At 39.8% G+C, this 20,153-nt stretch overlaps 3 protein-coding genes across 3 annotated transcripts in view; all 3 read left to right on the top strand.

Moving 5' to 3' along the window:
• Positions 1 to 2,083: 2,083 nt before the first annotated feature.
• Positions 2,084 to 5,658, top strand: LOC123967522 (gastrula zinc finger protein XlCGF57.1-like). The gene is made up of 2 exons (XM_046043643.1): positions 2,084 to 2,404; positions 4,126 to 5,658. The coding sequence occupies exons 1-2, from the start codon at positions 2,209 to 2,211 to the stop codon at positions 5,607 to 5,609; spliced, it is 1,680 nt and encodes a 559-aa protein (XP_045899599.1). The 5' UTR covers positions 2,084 to 2,208; the 3' UTR covers positions 5,610 to 5,658.
• A 5,775-nt stretch (positions 5,659 to 11,433) lies between these two features.
• LOC123966090 lies at positions 11,434 to 18,084 on the top strand. The gene is made up of 4 exons (XM_046042322.1): positions 11,434 to 11,609; positions 12,598 to 12,999; positions 14,075 to 14,476; positions 16,217 to 18,084. Exons 1-4 carry the CDS (start codon positions 11,536 to 11,538, stop codon positions 16,635 to 16,637), a joined length of 1,299 nt encoding a protein of 432 aa, XP_045898278.1. The 5' UTR covers positions 11,434 to 11,535; the 3' UTR covers positions 16,638 to 18,084.
• A 1,226-nt stretch (positions 18,085 to 19,310) lies between these two features.
• Positions 19,311 to 20,153, top strand: part of LOC123967389 — a 2,374-nt gene continuing 1,531 nt past the window's right edge. The window contains exons 1-3 of the mRNA XM_046043478.1: positions 19,311 to 19,515; positions 19,644 to 19,926; positions 20,063 to 20,145. Of these exons, the coding sequence (XP_045899434.1) occupies positions 19,385 to 19,515; positions 19,644 to 19,926; positions 20,063 to 20,145 (497 nt within the window). The 5' untranslated portion in view covers positions 19,311 to 19,384. The remainder of the gene's footprint in view (positions 19,516 to 19,643; positions 19,927 to 20,062; positions 20,146 to 20,153) is intronic.

The following is a 20,153-nucleotide window of genomic DNA, read 5'->3' on the forward strand; positions in this document are numbered from 1 at the left end:
ACCACATCACGCCTCAAAGAAACCTATAACACGTTTCTCGTCAACATCAAGACAGTTAACTCCTTTTTGTTTGTCCACATTAGAGCCAACAACTAGTTTTATTGGAGGAACAAATCCCCCAACAAAGGCTTCAGCTTCCTGGATACCTTAAGAAAAGCAAAGCACCTCCATGTGTTTTCATAACTTCAATATGTCTAGTTATTGAAATCTAAGGTTGTATAAAATGTTTTACTGCAAAATTAGTTTATATGGTTGATGTTTGGATTCTCCCCGAAACCAAATATAGTGAAAAATTTGTTCAAATGAAGAAATTTAGCTTCTCATCACATGTATCCCTGTAAATAATGATCAGAATGTCACCGAATCTGAACTGGATGTTCACAGACCGTAATTGCACACAACAAAGCAAATGATTTATCAATACATTCGTCCATCTTTGAAATTTAAACACGCATGAATTAAATGTGGAAATTGTGAATAGGAAATTAAAAATCCCAAAAAGGAGGCCAATCACAAAAAAATTATATTTATACGTACTAAAGACTGTTATCTTATCATAAAACTGATTTATTTGACTATTGACTTCACATGATGTCTCCAGCCCCTAACAGGTAACTAGTACAGCCAGTACTTCAAACCAGCAAGTACAATTGGGCCCTATAAATGAAGCCAAAAACAATATTTATTCATTTAATTCATTATTTTGTATTCTTAATTTTGTCTTGTTAAAAGAATAGATCTAAGGACCGTTTCAAAGTTCAGCCTTCAGCTTTATTGTAACTTTTACAATAAATTAGATTTTAAAAAAACAAGGTAATATATATAAAGAAACACAACAGGAATAGTGGCACCGATGAACAAAACAAACGAACTACACTATAGTTACAGAGGAAAATATAATATGTGCAAATAATTTAATTATAACTAATCTCATAAACATTGTAGATTTTCAAAGTTCAACAAATAGATGTATAAATTAACATACAAATAAATCAAAAGGTGCAAATAAGAAAATCCACATCAAGGCTCAGGCATAATGAATCAAATTAAAAAAAGAGGAAGTAATACAAATACATGTATAAGATATTTACATACATTTGAGCTCAGCAAATACAATTTAAGATGGTATTTCCATCCAATCTAAAATCTATTTAAAGCATCTCCACATCTTCCATGTGTTATTTGAATATTAATCTATTTTTTTTTTATGCAGTGGTGGACGACAACTAAGTATATTTACTCAAGTCCTGTACTTGTGTACAAACTAGAGGTACTTTACTTGAGTATTTTATACTACTCCACCACGTCTCAGAGGGAAACGTTTCACTACATTTATCTGGCAGCTTCAGTTACTTTGCAAAATAAGATTTTTACACGCAAAACATATGAAGAGTTTATAAAATATGATGTTTTGTTATAAATTTTATAAAAGTTCAGCTGGTACATTAGTTGACTGACAGAAATTCAATTGGCAACTATGTTGATAATCTTTTAAATCATTTATCATGTAAAAACATTTCATGGTTCACAAACGTGAAGATTTGCTGCTTTATCCTTTTGATTATTTTAATGTATTTTTAATAATTCAAGGTGTCACGTTGAGCTCTGGGTAACTGGGCAACATTTCTCCCTATGTTCAGAATTTTTACAATCGATTAATGCAGACACTGATCGGCACATTAATCCATCATGAAAAAACTAATTCATTGCAGTCTGATATAAAATAGTTCTACCTTAACAAGGCACTACCGAAAAATCCTGCTTTTACATGAATGCATGAGTAATAATAATCTAATGATACAATATACTAGTAAAGCAGTCACATAGGACTTTCTGCTTTCAGTACTTTTATTTTTTAATACTTTAAGTTCATTTTCCTGATTATACTACTACAAACTTTTACTTAAGTAGCATTTTAAAATGCAGAACTTTAACACTGTATTTTCACAGTGAGGTGCTATTACTAGAGTAAAGGATCCGAACACTTCATCCACCAGCACTGGTTTTATGTAAAAGTTGAAAAGTCAAGAGTTAAACGCCTGCATTCTTTTATTTTGAAAATAATACGACCTAACCGGAAACACTTCGCGGCAGCTGATCGAAAGCGCAAACTTGACAAGAGCCAGCCGCTGCACGTCGAGCTGCAGTTTTCACAACGAAATCAGCGGGTAGATACGGTGAACATCTGTCAGGGTGTCCGCGCGCATCATGTCCAGCATCCAGCTGCTCAGAGTGCTCGTTAACGAGCGGCTGTCTGCGGCCGCGGAGGAGATCTTCGAGGCGGTCAGGAAAACCATCGCGGGCTACGAGGAGGAGATCCTGCTGTCCAAACGGGAGATCCGCCGGCAGCGCAGGGTGCTGCAGACTGTTTTAAAACCTGAAATAAAGATACACAAACTCTCAGGTTTGTGAGTTATTGGCATGCGTTCATTCTTTCACCGCGTCTACTCCAGATGTCTGGCGCCGACTATGCACTGAAACGCTGTTACCATCATGAGCCTCGTCAACGCCCACTTTACTGGAGATAGTTACATGTTTAGTGAGTTTAGCTGGATTATGTTCACCTTTAAATTCCGTTACAAGTCAATAATGAACTGGTAGCTCAGTGTGAGTCACGCTAGAGCAGGTTCATCACCAGGTTAACGTGCCTCGTATTCACCAGGCCCTTCCGGGGTAGGAGCATTCTTGCCTAATGGAAAGAACGTCGCCAAACTCCCTTGAAATATTAACAAAAAACTAATTTAGCTTGTGTGTCTGCAAATGTATATACGTAATAGGCCACGATTTAATACATATTCATCATTGTTATTGTTTACTTTTGTGTTCGGCTTATGAATGTTTCTCCAAGCAGCTCTACATTTAGATAAAAGTTTACTTTTATACTGCGTGATCATCACCAGCAGCCACCACGCAACTTATTTTGATGACACACGACTGTCTGATCGGTGGAGAAGTAGATTTTATAAACAAAAAACATCCAGCGCTGTGGATCGATTGACATTATTGATTGCATCCCTAATGATAAAGTTAATATATCTTTTTATTTAAAAAAAATAATGACATTTCGCGTGGCAGTTATATATTCCCACGTTGATAGTTGACTTTTCTAAACCAGATACGTTAGAAGGAAAACTCGTTTTTACTTTCAAAGCTGGTTTGGCAAAGAGGTGTAGCTTCATTTAGTGGCATTCACAGGTTTAATAGAAATATTACGGAATTTTATGGAGCACAAAATTTATTTCTCAGCTGAAATGGTGAAATGAAGATGAACATTTATAGTTTGTGGACACATGAAAACAGACTTTTAGCTTTTGTTTACATAATATAGTAACATATTCTGAGGTTTGACATTTCCATTTACTTTTATCATCACTATAAATGTTCATATTTTCATTAAAATTATGAGTTTAGTCTGACTGGTATTTATATATTTGCTTGGACTTCGATCAAAGTGTGGCATAAATCTTTTCTGGTAATTTTGTCATGTTACAGAAATTGCAGGGAGACTGTTTTCTCTGTAACCTCTTACATTTATTTAATCCGCTGCGGAGATGAAAAAACTTTAATTCAGCTTTCAAAAGCTCTGAAGCTCAAATGTTTCTTGTTCGAGTTTCTTAATTGTTTGCTGCTTTTCTTTGTCTTATGTTAATATAAACTCAATATCTTGGGGTTTCTGACCGTTGGTCAGACAAAACAAACAATTTAAGGAGGATTATTTCTTTGTTACGTCCACAAGCAATATGAATAGTGAAACACAAAGTGACGTGCTCTAAAAGTTGTGTGAGAAATAAGCATAGAAATTTAAGAAAACTAAATATATCTGAGAGGAACCTATGTCACAATTGTAAGGTAATAAATATATCAATAAATCAAATCATCAATTTATATATAAAACATTTAAGGTGTCACCCCAGGCTTTAGAGAGTCATAATGATGGTCACATTTAATTAATTAAAAAGGTTAGTAATAGGCAGATAAATTGGCAATAAAAGGAAATGTTAGCTGGAAGAGATCAATACATCTAGATAAAATAAATCATTTACAACGTGGCTCTTAAATGCACCATATTTCTAAATATTCTGGTTCATAATCTATTAAGTTTCTTCCTGGTTATTTTTCCTGCAGACCCACCACAGCTGGCTCTGTCCGTCTGGGACGATGACCTCCCCTCCGACCAGCAGCAGGAACCCGGTGATCAGGAGTGGAGCTCCGGTCTGGACCAGGACGACCAGGAGCCGCTGCAAACTGAAAAGAGCCGGGAGGACCTCCCCGCCAGCCAGGAGGCAGAGCCGCTTCAGGAGCTGGATGAGGATACAACCATCAGGTTCATCTTCACTCCTCCGTACGTGAAGAACGAGAACGACCAGCCTCAGTCCGGCTATCGGAGCGCTAAAGGAGAAGGAGATCCTCTGCCGAGCACTTCAGCTGAGCAGGACCAGACGAAGGAGGAGGACGATGACGGAGCTTCCTCCAGCTGTTCTGCAGCCGAACACGACGACAGCGACGAGGACTGGAGGGGCAGCGAGGGCTCTCAGACCGACGACAGCGACAGCAACCGCAAGTGGAAGAAGGTGAAGGGGCCCCGTCTACCCATGGCCCCAAAACTGCACCCGACTAAAAAATCTAAATCGCGAATCTGCTGTAAAGTCTGCGGGAAAGCCTTTCACGCCAACGTCTCTTTGGTGAACCACATGGAGGTTCACCCAAAGGACGTGTGCGGCGTGTGCGGCGAGCGTTTCGAGACCGAGGAGAGCTTCCGGGTTCACCTGAAAACACACGTGAAAGCTGAAATCTGCAGCGTTTGCGGGAAATGTTTCGGGGCCTCCAGCTCTTTGGAGACGCACATGAGGATCCACACGGGAGAGAAGCCGTTTAACTGCAGCGAGTGCGGGAAATCCTTCAACTGTCGCCACAACATGATGCGACACATCAGGATACACACGGGGGAAAAGCCGTACCCATGCACCGTCTGCGGCAAATGCTTCAACGACTACTCCACGTTGAAACGCCACCTGTTGGTCCACGTGCACAAGAAGAACCTCGACCCAAATGAGAATGAAAATGGCGATGACGACGAGAAAAAGACAAAGACATCGTCGCCAAAGAAGCAGCAGACTCGGACCATATGTGAAGTTTGCGGGAAAATGTTTCACTCCATGGTTTCTCTGGTGAATCACGCCAAAAGCCACGCCACGGACCTCTGCGGCGTTTGCGGGACGCATTTCGACTCGCAGGAGAACTTAAAACTTCACCTGAAAACTCACAAAAACGGGAAGGTGTGCGAAGTGTGCGGAAAGTGTTTTGACAGTCAGGGGAACCTGGAGATGCACATGCGGATCCACACGGGGGAGAAGCCGTTCCTCTGCAGCGAGTGCGGGAAATCCTTCAACTGCCGCCACAACATGATGCGGCACATCAGGACCCACACGGGGGAGAAACCCTATCTGTGCAACATCTGCGGCAGGTGTTTCAGCGACCACTCCACCCTGAAACAGCACAGCAGCACGCACACGGGAGAGAAACCACACCGCTGTGAGGTCTGCGGGAAAGGCTTCCACCGAAAGACGTACGTGAGACTTCACATGAAGAGCCACACGACTGAGAAGTGACTGTTGTGTAAATGTAGCGGAGTGTAAATAAAACGTTTTTCAAGTTTAATGTGCTTATATCACCTTTTTCCACTTGTCGGAGCTGCAAATTCATCCTGACGTTTAAAGCATCATTGGCTGCAAACATACGCCTTAATAATTTCTTTTGTATTAACAAATGGGATTTCTGTGTCTAATATGAGAGGCGTCACTCGCCAGACTCTGCAGTTCACTGCTGCCAAGTTGAAGAATAAAAATAATGCAGGTTTAAAGCTGTAATCATTGATTTTTGGCCACTTGGGGGCAGCAGAGCAAACAATTACCCCAATATATTGTCACCTTGTTAAGTGAGTAATTAGTAATTAGCTGCCTGTTAACACATCAGCAGACATAAGTTCGTGTCCTTCCGATGAACGTTAAGTCCAATATTCATTGTCTCACTTCATCTTTAGTTTATTTAAACTGCACTTCGCCTGCAGAGTCTCTCACAGGTAAAAATATGACATCAGAAATCAGAGGCGGAGGAAGTATTCAGATATTTTACCACAGTGTAAAAATACAGCCCTGCATTTCATAATTATTAACATCAAATTACACACTTTAATGTTGAAGCTGGGAAACTGTAAGGAAACATCGTTTATTAGTCTATTTAACGTAACTAAAGCTGTCGAATAAATGTAGTGCAGTGAAAAGTACATTTCCATCCGAGCTGTAGTGGAGTAGAAGTATAAAGTAGCATATAATCAAAATACTCAAGTAAAATGCAAGTATCTCCAAATTGTACTAAAGTACTTGAGTTACATTTAACTACTGTCAGACACACGACTGTCCTCACTTACAGAATATATACACACACAGCTGAGAAGTTTAATACAAGTTTTTGTAGTAATACAACTGCACCGCAGCACAGATAAAAAGATGGTTGTAAAATTAGAGATGAGGGCTTTATTTTGTTTTCCCTTTGATGTGAACTGGAGCGTTACGTTCAGTGTGGTCGGCGGAGGAAAAAAAACTCAATAATCGAATATCAAAATTGAAAATCGAATCTGTACCCAACGGTCGAATTTTCCCCAGCTAGTCTCTAACTGTGTCTGGCTGCAGTTTGCTGCACAGTCGGTCACAAAAGCGAACCAAAACAGTAACTGTGCTGTACAACAAAAAACAATGACCTAAAGACTCAGAAACTCTCCTTATGGCTCAGAGGAACTGCAGAGTTTGGTGAAAATTCTCTGTTGATCCATTATTAAAAAATAAACGTATTGATCAGTTCGGCTTTAAATTAGTCTGCTTGTCTTCAGGGGTTTGGATGTAGCAGGTTGCAGCAGCATCTCCTCCAAGCAGACAGGATTTCGAAGGTGCCATATTTTGCTGCTCTCTTGGTAAATCCCAGGGTTTTATTTATCACCATCCCTTTTGCGGGAATCTAAAGCTGTTACAGACATGGCTGTGCTTCACACTAACTGAAAATTTGTACACAGCCTGCAATGGTCTGCATTGTTTTGACTGCCACCAAATGCCATTAAAAGACCAAAACCAAAAGCATGTTAGTCTGTCTCTCCTTCCTGAAGACGTAAATCTATAAAAACACCTCACAGATAAATAGTTTCCTATTTTAAAAGGCTCAGTAATTCTGCTCGCAGTAGTTTCTATCAAACAAACAGGAGGAAATAGTTGGGGACTATTTTCAGCGGCGGATGAATCCACATGTAGAGTGTTAGGGGCAGCAGGACCGCGTGTGTGGGGCTGAGTCAGAATAAACTACAGTGTTTGTGTTCATGGTGATGAAGGAACACGTGACCCAGTGCAGCAGTGAGGCTCTCTGATGGGTTTTAATAGTTTCTGGACAACAACTGAGCAAAAAAAAGACAGACACCAGGGTGTGATACACACACATGACCTGTTAGGAGAAACGTTCACTGGTCTGAGTTTTTTGTTTCAAGGTATTTTTCGACAAATAGAAAAATGCAGAATATCTCCAGATCAGTCTGACCACAGTCTCTTTTGGTAGCCCACTGCATTTTCATCAGTCATCCCACCGACATTTGTAAAACACTGTTCGTTCCCAAGAAGAGCTCACAGATCACATTATCTGTAAAACAAAGTGCCATTTTTTAATCAGTACTGTAGAAGAGGTGCAGCATTTCTAATTTGTTATCCACTGCATACACTTAGATTTTCTACTGCATATTTTCATCTCACGTTTCACCTACTCATTTTACTTTCTTTTACCCTTATAATATTACATAGACATATTATAAATATATAATTATTTAGTTTAATTTTTTAAGTATATATGTTCTAGTATTAAAAATGTAGTTATCTTCATGTTACTATGTTAAAGACCTTCTGTGTGTTGTGTTCTTTCTGTTTACTGAAAGAAATTCACTTAAAAATGACATTTGTTGTCATGACTCTTGCATCTGACACCTGAGTTTGAGACTGAGTGAGTGTGTTTTCATTAGTTTTTTTCTCTTTGGCTGAGTGAGACATGCTCTGGTGTGTTTTTATTTGGTCTATTTTTCCCCCCTCGCCTCAGTTTTTGAGTCCTGGGCGTGTCTGACTTCCTACCACCTGCTGGTAATCACACACCTGGTCCTGATCAGCCACCCCCACCACTACTTAAGGAGAAACCAGACGTCCGTTCCTTACTGGATTGTTAAGCCGTGTACCGTCGGTTAAGCCTTAACATCTAGCTCTAAGCCTTTTTGCCTTTACTAATTTCTGTATTCCTGTCTCCGTGCCTGATGTAAAAAAAATAAAATATAAACTGGCTGTTTTTCATCTTCTCATTTATGGCAGTTAGATCTTATGTGATCTCAGATAATGACGCCAGAGGTCTTGCGTTCGTCCACCCAAATTTTGCAAAGCTTTGAGACACCAATCAGAAATACTTTATTGATCCCCGGGCGGAACTTCTTGTGTCAAAGCGATTTTATTTTAGATATTGTCACAGTCCTGTTCATTACCATTCTCTATTCATCCACCAGGCACCTTCGGACTTTCCCTTCACCAAACTGCCCCACACTTCCCAGGGATTGACCATATTTATGATCCATGTACTTATAATACAGATTTGGAAAAAAAAAATAGGATCTTGTATTTGATAGGGTCGATGAAAATGTTGTCAAAATACTTACATTGTTTTTACTTTACTTATACTTACATTGTGGGCAGCAGCAGCTCCAGCCGGGGGCACTTAAACCTCCCTTTCCTGAGCCATATTAACCAGCTCTGACAAGGGGATCCTGAGACGTTCCCCAGTGTGGAGATGGATATAATATATCTACCTAGTCCGGGGTCGTCTTCGAGGCTTCATGGACGTGCCTGGAACACCTCACCTTGGGAGCATCTTTACCAGATGCCTGAACCACCTCAACTGGCTCGTTTCAACGCCAAGTTCCTCGCGGATGACTGAGCCACCAGCCACCCACCTGAGAAAACCCCATTTTGGCCGCTTGTACCAGCGATCTAGTTCTAGTCTTTTTACCCAGCCTTCATGACCACAGGTGAGGGTAGGAACGCATTTATTTTATAGTTTAAAAATACTGTAAAATACTTTGTGAGAAGTCTACGTGTTGATCATTAAAAAAACGCTGCCTACTCAGGAACTTGCCCAGACCTGTTGAGATCAGAACAGAAAAGTTGATCCAGACCAGAAGAAAAAGGCCGAGGTGAGAAACGTGCAGGTTTCCATCGCTGCCCGTCCATTTTTTATTTTTTTTTTGCATAAATTGCTACCATTCTTAAAAGGTCCTGTTAAATTCTGGTGTTTGTCAGTAGCCATAGGCTGAATGGTTTGTTGGATGAAAATAATAAAGCGGTTCAGAGTTGAGCCAACTGTTAAATATTAAAATGTTGGTTAATATAACTAACCTTCATCTGGCTGATAACAGGGATATGAGATCAATATTTGATCTGGTAACTGGTTTCACATGTCAGATTTATCGCATGACTCAACAATCAGGTGAAGGGACAGATCAAACAGGCCGATGGATAGACGGTAAATGAAGTCATGTCCTGGCACCTTGGAAAAGTAGTTTTTGAAAAACAAAAATTGGGGTATTTGATATCTTGAAATACCTTTTGATTTATTTTTGCCGGTCCACCTCCTCACCTGCACCTCATTCCCTCTGTCCCCTTTCAGTTAATTTACCGGTTTCATTCATTTCCTCCCAGATGATTCATGTTCCTATGTTTGTTACTTGTCTTGTTGCCATCAAGCTTCTGCTGGAGCTGCCTAGGCTGCCGTGAAAGATAAGTAAAACGTTTGAAAGGCATATTTTTCAGTTTCAAGCAGCAGTTTAAAGGTATCAGAAAACTATAATAATAAAAAAAATAATTTGACAGGCGTGCAAAGTTGGTGAGAAAATCAGCACATGCAGCTCTTTAACACAACACGGTGGGTGACCTCCAAAGACCAAGGAGGAAGTTTGGGAGACAAAAATATAATATGAATTAATTTATTGATGTAATAAATGTGTAATAGCATGTCACAGACAACACTCACTAGAGTCCCTATAGGTCTAGTGGTTTTAACAGTAATACTATTAAACATTTAACAGTAAAAAGTAAGCAGTAATAACAAAAAGTCATGATCTATGGTGTTTTTATACCAAGACTGTATCTTTCGGCACAGAGGAGAGTAAAATGAAGGCTTTTGATTGTCTCTGTCCTTCAGGAATGTCACGTCCTTGCAGTAAAAACCGAGAGGAAAACAACACAGACAGTGTAACGGGTGGGATCTGCTCAGCCAATACAAAGTGTCCCAACACAAAGACTTGGTTATGTAGACAGCTCAAGGTGAAAAATTATATCACTATCTCAGTTCTCCCACATCGAAGCACACATTCGTTTCTCATGACTAGCACTCAGTAAGATGTGATTAACTGTTAAAAAGCTAAAAGAAGACGACATAGACACTAAATAAAGTTTAAACAGCACTTGAAGGAAGCTGCGATGCAAAAAATAGAGAAACTGCATCACTGATCACTCATGACGTTTCCTGTTTTACCTTTTTGGTAAATATGCAGCAGAGAATCTGAGCAGAAACAGACAAAAGACGTTTATGTGTCAGCAGTTAAGCTCACTGAGTGGAAACTGTATCAACCATTCAACCATTCTAATTTTATACCTTTTTCTTCCTCCATCAGTTTTATTACCCTTGCTTGTTGCTGGAATAAACTTTATAGAATAAACAAGTTTCCCCTGATTTTTTTACGAGTTGTGCTCGTGAGTTCTGTTTTGTGTCTGTGAGCGTAACAATTTGTCATCATTTCTTTTGCATTGTTCCAGATATATTCCCAAATAGTTCCCTCTCCCAGGTCTTTTCCAACTCCCGAAAAATCCCCCTTAAATGTATCTCCTGGTATCTCGGCTGGTGCAGGGCCTTTCTGTGTGGAGTTGGCGTGTTCTCCCTGTGTTTGCATGGATTTCCTCCGGTTTATCTTCCTGTCAGTGGCCTTGACCGAGGCACTTTAGAGCTGGAGCTGGGCTGCACAGTCGCTGCCCACGGCTCCTAATGCTTAGGATGGGTTAAATGCAGAGAACAAATTTCACTAGACGTTGTACTGTGTATGCTTGTGTATGTGACAAACACAAAGAGACGCATTGGCACAAGGTATGCAAAATGACCACAAGATGCAAAATGTCTACAGACAGACGAAAACAACTAGATAAAAACAAAACATTTGTCATTTGTGTCCTAATAATTTAATATATATATAAAAACCGGAGGTGGCGATTGCAAAGTTAGCACGACCCATAGAGTCACAGTGGCCACATTTACAGGAAACATGTAGGTTTAAAATAATTCACATACAAGTTGTTTGATGTGGTGAAAAAGCAGGAGCTCATTGAAAACCTGAACAAACATAGGAGGAGTGAAAGGTGTTCCCAGTTGGCAAATTGTTATCAGTAAAAAAAGAAAGTGAAAGATGGATGGAGCTTTATGAAACTTTCTCACAAAGTTCTTAAAAGCAGAGTGAACTCACATCCTGCAGTCTTGGAGGAACCTGGAGAAAGGTAGGTGAAGATACACAGTCTGCATTTATACATAAAATATTATCAATATGAGGAGATGAATTTAGTGAGTCTGATACAAAGTGTGCTCTTATACTGTGAAATGTATTGAGTCTAATCCAGCTGTGATCTTTCTGACTGATAAAAGCAGATTTATGGTGTTTGCCTGAACAATCACACTTTGGAACTGTTTTTAATCCCATTAAGAAGCGGCAGCAAAACTGATTTTTATCAGAAACTAAGCTATTAGTTAAATATTAGCTTACATTTTCAAAAAATTAATTATGGGCAATAAATAATTTAATAAGGTAACTTTCAAGAGGTAGACTTGCCAAGGCAATGGAGTTGGACCCAAACGCAGACAGAACAGGGAGATAATGATAATAATAATAATAATAATAATATCTTTACAAGTGCAAACACATTAAAACACATAAAAACAAATACAAGCAAGAAAACACTTAAGAGACTAAAATGCATGTTTAAAGTAAAGACAAATTATATATAAAATAAAATAAAATCAGCTAAAATCAGAAAAGGCTCTTCTATAAAAGTATGTTTTAAGAAGGGACTTAAAAGAGTTCACTGACTTGGCCGACCTGATTTTCTCGGGCAGGCTGTTCCAGAGCCTGACTGAAAAGGCTTTGTAAGGTATAGTCCACTGCTTTATTGTCCAAAAATCAGTTCACAGGCAGGCAGGCAACAAACAGATAACAGGTAGACAGGCAGATGTGAATGGGTCAGTGGCGGCTCCTGTCAAATCTCTCAGGGGGGTTATTTTTGCGATGATGGCTAAGTTGACCTGTTCAGTGGTCTAAGTCATCTATAAGGGAAGGATTTCTTAGGCTACACACCGTACAGTATTTGTGGACAATGTCTACGATGAATGAACATTCCACAGTGATCTTCATCAGATAGGTTGCCATTTATGAGTTCACTCTCAAACAGAGTCCTTCTGAACTCTTTACACTAACAATCCTCTTTCCTACAGTGATACTGACACCAACATGAGCTGGCAGTACAGAGGTCAAAAATATATAATGTACCATGGGACCACCAGGGAGGCTGCTAAAGCCATCAAGCACGAAGGTTTTCGTCAGTCTGCAGGCGGGATGCTCGGCAGCGGCGTCTACTTCAGCACAGACCTGGAGAACGCTAGCCGCTATCCCCTCGGTCACCCAGAGTTTGACAAGGTCGTCATTATGGTTGAGGTCCACGTGGGGAGAGTGATAAAGATCGATTATCATGGCCATCCACTTCAGAAGACCTGGCATGACCATGGCTACGACACCGCCTGGGTGCCACCGGGGTGTGGAATGGTGATGAGCGGTTCAGGGGGGGATTGTGTCTGGGATCCCGATCGCATCAAGTACATTAAAACATTACATAGCAGGTACTGTATAAGCTCTAATGTTAACCATTAGGGTCCCACCCTATTCTATTATTGTTTAGCATGTTAATGTGCTAACATTCACTAGATAGCACTAAAGATAAAGTACGGCTAAAGCTGATGGGAGTGTCATCAGCCTAAAGTATTAGCCAAATTACATTTTTGACCTGATGGTGGTGCTGAATGTCAGAGGATCACCAAAGTGTTTACAATTCATCCCAAAGGAAATTTAAATTTATGTGTGAAATGTAATGTAACGGCAAGCCATAATATTTGTGTCAGTAGAATCTGAATAATTGCTCAACTTGAATAATTGTATTGAAAAACTAAATCTGAATAGCATAATTTTAAATTGAATTTATCAGTTTGAAAGTGAATTCCAAGAAACTTGAAACTGAATATAATATTATGAAACTGAATTCGGTTGCAACTGAAACTTTATTCGGGCCTCACTAAAAATGTAGTACTTTATGTACTTTCACTTTTAGTTCTCTCAATTCAAATTTGCTTCTTTCATTTCAATTTAAATCTACAAGATACAGTTTTGAGGTCAAAGACACTTCAAGGTCTTCAAGAAGAGCAATTGCGTGCAGATCAAGCCTGCATTCTTTACAACAACCAGCAGGGGTATTCAAGCTGAACACCATAAATTTTCAGCATGGTGAAGCATGACAATAGGCACTCTTCTCAAGTTTGTATAAACATATACAAGAAAAAGATTTATCTGTAATTGAAAGAATGCCAGTACAATACAATTTAAAATTATGCTGTTCAAATTTAGTTTCGTAATGCAATTATTCAAGTTAAACAATTCAGATTCTACTGATACAAATATCAGCCCACACTTTTCACCAGATAAGTGAACATTTTGAGCAGATAGTGGGACTAGAACAAATTTCAGGGGATCATCAAAGTCAAAAAAAGCTGAACCTAGCTAAACTTCACAATGAGGTTTTGTTTCACTTTTGATGGAGCTACATATAAGCTAACGGGTTATCTCTGCTTCTTCCAGTCTTCGTGCTAAGCTAGGCTAAACATCCAGAACTAATAATAACAGTACTAATCCTCTTTCCTACAGTGATACTGACACCAACCTGAGCTGGCAGGACAGAGGTCAAAAATATATAATCTACCATGGGACCACCAGGAAGGCTGCTAAAGCCATCAAGCACGAAGGTTTTCGTCAGTCTGCAGGCGGGATGCTCGGCCGCGGCGTCTACTTCAGCACAGACCCGGAGAACGCTAGCCGCTATCCCCTCGGTCACCCAGAGTTTGACAAGGTCGTCATTATGGTTGAGGTCCACGTGGGGAGAGTGATAAAGATCGATTATCATGGCCATCCACTTCAGAAGACCTGGCATGACCATGGCTACGACACCGCCTGGGTGCCACCCGGGTGTGGAATGGTGATGAGCGGTTCAGGGGGGGATTGTGTCTGGGATCCCGATCGCATCAAGTACATTAAAACATTACATAGCAGGTACTGTATAAGCTCTAATGTTAACCATTAGGGTCCCACCCTATTCTATTATTGTTTAGCACGTTAATGTGCTAATGTGTAAACATTCACTAGATAGCATTAGGGCTGAAACGATTCATCGTTTAAATCGATAAAATCGATTCATAAAATGCTTCGACACAAATTCTTTGCATCGATGCTCTGTTTAATCCGTGTAACTATACAGCACAGTGAACACGACGTGATTATGATGCAGCTGTTTGCAAAGTGGGGGAAGAGAGAGAAAACAGCGAGGGACAAAAAAGAAAGTGTCCAAAGTATGGGATTATTTCAAGCTAAAGAAAACAACAACTCTGTAATGTTGCCGTCCGTCCACCGTAAAACAAAACGTTTGTCGCCTCAGCAACAGCACGACGGCGCCTTATCAGAAAGCAGCCGGTGTTCTGCCAGCGGACCACAGACAAGGTAACAGTAACAGCAACTTTAGCATTTAACTGAAATCATGACTGATTGTTGAGTTGAAGCCAAAGTATGCTGCAGACCTCAGCTAAAAATGTGCACACGTGGGTTTGTTGTTCTCCGCCTGGGCCTGCTGCCAAGCAAAAGTACTTCTTAAACGACGCATCAGTAAATCGTTGAAATAATCTATAGAAGCTAAAAAATGCTAAAATCATTGTTAGCTGCAGCCCTAGTTAGCACTAAAGATAAAGTACAGCTCAAGCTGATGGGAGTGTCATCAGCCTAAAGCATTAGCCAAATTACATTTTTGACCTGATGGTGGTGCCCAATGTCAGAGGATCACCAAAGTGTTTACAATTCATCCCAAAGGAAATTTAAATGTGTGTATCAAATGTAATGTAATGGAAATCCAAATAGTTGATGGAATGGTCTATGGGCTGATATTTGTGTCAGTAGAATCTGAATTTGAATCATTCTGAATTTGAATTGCTCAACTTGAAATACTTGTATTGAAAAAACAAATCTGAATAGCATAATTTGAAATTGAATTTATCAGTTTGAAAGTGAATTCCAAGAAACTTAAAACTGAATATAATATTATGAAACTGAATTCGGTTGCAACTGAAACTGTATTTGGACCTCACTAAAAATGTAGTACTTTATGTACTTTCTCTTCAGTTCTCTCAATTCAAATTTGCTCCTTCCATTTCAATTTTAGTCCACAAATTACAGTTTCAAGGTCAAAGGCACTTCAAGGTCCTTCAACTGATTGCAGATCAAGCTTACATTGTTCACAACAGCCAGCAGGGGTATTCAAGCCAAACGCCATGACATGACAAAAGGCACCCTTCTTAAGTTTGTATAAACATATACAAGAAGAAATTGTATGTATAAGTGATATAATGCCAATACAATGCTAATTAAAAGGTTGCTCAAGTTGAGCAATTCAAATTCAGATTCTACTGACACAAATACCAGTCCATACTTTTCACCAGATAAGTCAACGGTTGGAGCCGATAGTATAACTAAAACAAATTTCAGGGGCTCATCGAAGTCAATCTTATGGTGGCTGAAAAAAAAGAGCTGAATCTTGTTAAACTTTGTGATGTGATGTTTTGTTTCACTTTTGATAGAGCTACATACAGGCTGACAGGTTCTCTCTGCGTCTTCCAATCTTTGTGCTAAGCTAGGCTAAACATCCAGAACTAATAATCCATCCATCCATCCATCGTCAACCGCTTATCCTGCATACAGGGTCACAGGCAGAACTAATAATAACACTACTAATCCTTTTTCCAACAGTGATACTGACACCAACGTGAACCAGGGGTGCAGAGGTCAAATATATAAAATGTACCACGGCACCTCCAGGAAGGCTGCTAAAGCCATCAAGCACGAAGGTTTTCAGCAGTCTGCAGGCGGGATGCTCGGCCGCGGCGTCTACCTCAGCAGAGACCTGCAGAAGGCTAGCCACTATCCCATTGGTCACCCTGCGTCTGACAAGGTCGTCATTATGGTTGAGGTCAATGTGGGGAGAGTGATAAAGATCGATCATTATGGCCATCCACTTCAGAAGACCTGGCATGACCATGGCTACGACACCGCCTTGGTGCCACCCGGGTGTGGGATGGTGATGAGCGGATTGGAGGAGGATTGTGTCTGGGATCCCGACCGAATCAAGTACATTAAATCCATAAAACTACACAAAGATGAAGATAGATGAGAGCAGTCAAATGTCAGGTTCCTGCCTTTTGGGGGAAAACAGATGGTTTAAAAGCACCAAATTGAAAAAATCATTGCCACTATGCCTAAAAGCTGCTGCATTGCATTTTGATAGATAAGAAAGATAAGATGTACTTTTATTGCCACTGAAGGGAAATTTGTTTTGGAAAATTTATTGATTTTATGATTGTTTAATTTTTATATCATTGGGGTTTTTCCTATTGTGCAATCAGATGATAACAGTGGGGGACAAACTAGTGGTGGTGGCTGCTGCTGGATACCCGGAGCGTTATGATTCAACCAACAGTTGTTACCATGATTTGAACAGGAAACAGCAGGCCTGGAGGCAAATTAGTGTGGTACTTGTCTCTGAGGAGAGAGGAGGAATCTCTGATGAGCCAGGAGCCATGAGGGAGGATACATGAGAGCAGCCTTCACGGAAATCTTTTACTAGCTGATGCTTCCTTATTGGAGATCAGTTATTGCAGCCTTAACTATGTTTCACCTGCAGCAGACATTCAGCGGAGACGGAGAGAGAAAGAGAATATTGGGACAGAAGTGTTGACATGATATAAAAGCCTTTCATCATAAAGCCTAACATTACTCTGCAGATATGTAGTGTATGACCTACACTGACAGACTAAAGTCTCTGTTAAAGGATCATTTCTGTATTTATAACCTGGGCCTTATTTTAACGCATATTGGTGTTGAAATGACTAGTAGGTACTAAAGATTTTGAATCCGTGCAGGAGATGCTTCAGCTGGCAGCTAAACTAGCTGCAGTGGCTGCAACATATTCTTTTTGCCAACGACAGGCTCAGACTGTTACCAGGTGTCTGACAACATCATGGGAAGGATCCCGACGAGGGAACCGCGGGGACACCCTTTGTTTTTAACAGGAAACTGAAGTCTCACTCAAGGACAGTTCTCACTCTGAAATCTTGTGAGAGGCGAGTTGTTACAGGAAGACGACAGCTAAAGCCAACTTTTTGTACCTACTAGTCATTTCAACACAAACACTTCGACTTCTAAAGGGGGGCACGAGAGAAAAGGCTTGAGAACCGCTGGTCTAGCTGCTGTGGCTGCTTTGGCTGTCTGCTGTGTGAAATGGTGCAAATTGTTGGTAATAACTATTAGATAAGTCAACCTGGCCATTCAAATGAATACAAAAATCATTAATATTACACACTATTTAGTATGACGTCTTTATATAGACTGTCCTCGTCTCTGCGTCCCTCTGTAGAGGAGGCTGTTGTTCTCTGGCATTATTTATGTAAGAAAAAACAGCAAATAAAAGGTTAAGATCGCAGTTAAATTTTTTTGCTTTACTGTCAACAAATGTTTTCTAAAATTCTGTGATTTGTGATTAAAGTCATGTCGTGAATTTGTGAACACAGTTATTTTTTGGTCCTTTTAAAAGGTCACAGAAATAAAAATGTTATAACGAATTGTTGAGCAAAAATGTCAGTTTTTAATCAAGGGAATTGTTTGGGTTTTTTCTGTGTTGATCTGTCAATGATTCTGAAAGTGAAAATAATGCATTAAGTTGAAGTCTGAATCTATACCATTATTAATGCAAAGCAACTTAAATCCTCACTTTTTTCTCTTTTATGTTATGTCTTTTATGGGGAAGGGGGCTGATCTGACACATCACAACATTACTGGAGTACCAAGGACAGAAGTGTATCACAGCTAAGTTTTATATTTGATTTGTTTTCTGATTCACTGTCTATTTAAGAATCTGTTTTCATTGTAGGTCCGAACAACAAAACCACAAACAATTTTCTTCTTTTATTAGAAAGATTTTTGTTTTTATAATCTGTTATCTTCCCCATTACCTTTTATCATGGAGACAATTAAAGTCAGATAGAGCAGGAGAGTCGGTCTAACAGTAAAAAACACTTTTTACATAATTTATAATCATTTCCATTCAGTCATTCAGTTACATCATGTATGTTCAAAATACACCATGATCATATTCTGGGTTATTCAATAATGAATTCAACAATCAGAATGAATACAGCATAAATCCAGCATGCAGGTGCCTCTACTAGACAGAGAACAAGTGAGGACAACGAGTAGAACCTCAGACTGATAAATAATTGTACAGATTTTCAAATTATTATTATTTTGATCATTTGATATTTTAGTAATTGTTTTGTTTTTACATTTGATACTGATTTCTTTTTTTTAAATTTATTAGTACTATTATTTTTTAATCAATTAATTATTTATTGAATTTTTTGTCTATTACAGTTTTTCTCAAATGCTAAAACACAAAAGCCAATCCTCTAAACCAAATGACCAGTTGTCTAAACACATTTACTAAATCTAGCCATCATTTTCCAATATCATAAACACATTTCACATGAAGACACAATTCACAAAACACAATCCTCCGTTCACATAAATCTTAACACATTTTTCCTTGCTAAAACACAAGTTGCAAAAGAACTCATATTCTCAAATGAAAGCACACACAACGACTCAAAATTGAAAACACCTGTTGCTAATGCTGTGACCACATGTATAAAAGCAAGTTCAGAGTGCACAGTTTGCTGAAGATTCCAAACAAACACAATGGATGAAGGCAGAGTCAGGGGAAGAGGTAATCGAGTCAGAGGAGGGAGAAGAGCTGGCCAAGGAGGGAGAGGAGCAGGCCAGGGAGGAAGAGGAGGAGGCCAACAAGGGAGAGGAGAAGGTCCAGGAGGGAGAGCAAGACAACCTCGCACCATCATTACGGACGAGATGCGAGCAACAGTCATTGACCATGTCATTGTCCATGGCATGACAATGGCTGAAGCAGGACTAAGAGTCCGTCCAAACCTGAGTAGGTTCACCGTGGCCACCATTATCAGGGCATTCAGACAACACAACAGGTATTGTACTCTATTGCTTTCTTTGTCACAATACAATTTTACAAGCCTGTGAAAGTAGTCTATTAGTTTCAAATCAGTTGTTACTGTATTGTAAAACATGTCAATTGACAACACGTTTCTTTCTTTAGAGTTGAAAGAATGTCACATAGAGGTGGGAGGGTTGCCATATTTACAGCGGCACAAGAAACCCTCATTGTGGATATGGTTCGTGAGAACAACCTCATCAGACTCCGGGAGATCAGAGACAAAGTCACTGCCGATAATGTGAACTTTGAAGGCATTGATGATGTCAGCTTGGCCACAATAGACCGAGTTCTCCGGCCCCAAAAGATGCGGATGAAACAAGTCTATAGGGTTCCCTTTGAGCGAAACTCTGCACGACACAAAGACCTACGTTATGAGTATGTGCAAGTTAGTATACATCCATGTTCACAGTACAGTTAGTGAACATACTGTGTTGCTCAGTGGCCTACATTACTTCTGGACAATAGTATGCTACCTGATTGACTGTTGTTCTGAACACCTGTGCACTTTCACATTTTCACAGAGGATATTACAGTTGGACGCGATGGCCAGACCTCATGAGTACCTCTTCCTGGATGAGGCTGGCTTCAACCTGCAGAAACGAAGGCAAAGAG

The sequence above is a fragment of the Micropterus dolomieu genome, linkage group LG02, assembly GCF_021292245.1.
Source record: "Micropterus dolomieu isolate WLL.071019.BEF.003 ecotype Adirondacks linkage group LG02, ASM2129224v1, whole genome shotgun sequence".
Classification (NCBI taxonomy): Eukaryota; Metazoa; Chordata; class Actinopteri; order Centrarchiformes; family Centrarchidae; genus Micropterus; species Micropterus dolomieu.

Excerpts from the sequence above, each read along its gene's own strand:
- LOC123967522 (XM_046043643.1), top strand. The coding sequence starts at position 2,209 with ATGTCCAGCATCCAGCTGCTCAGAGTGCTCGTTAACGAGCGGCTGTCT. Across the intron at positions 2,405-4,125 it reads AAAGATACACAAACTCTCAG|ACCCACCACAGCTGGCTCTG; the intron begins GTTTGTGAGTTA and ends TTTTTCCTGCAG.
- LOC123966090 (XM_046042322.1), top strand. The coding sequence starts at position 11,536 with ATGAAACTTTCTCACAAAGTTCTTAAAAGCAGAGTGAACTCACATCCT. Across the intron at positions 11,610-12,597 it reads TTGGAGGAACCTGGAGAAAG|TGATACTGACACCAACATGA; the intron begins GTAGGTGAAGAT and ends TCTTTCCTACAG. Across the intron at positions 13,000-14,074 it reads ATTAAAACATTACATAGCAG|TGATACTGACACCAACCTGA; the intron begins GTACTGTATAAG and ends TCTTTCCTACAG.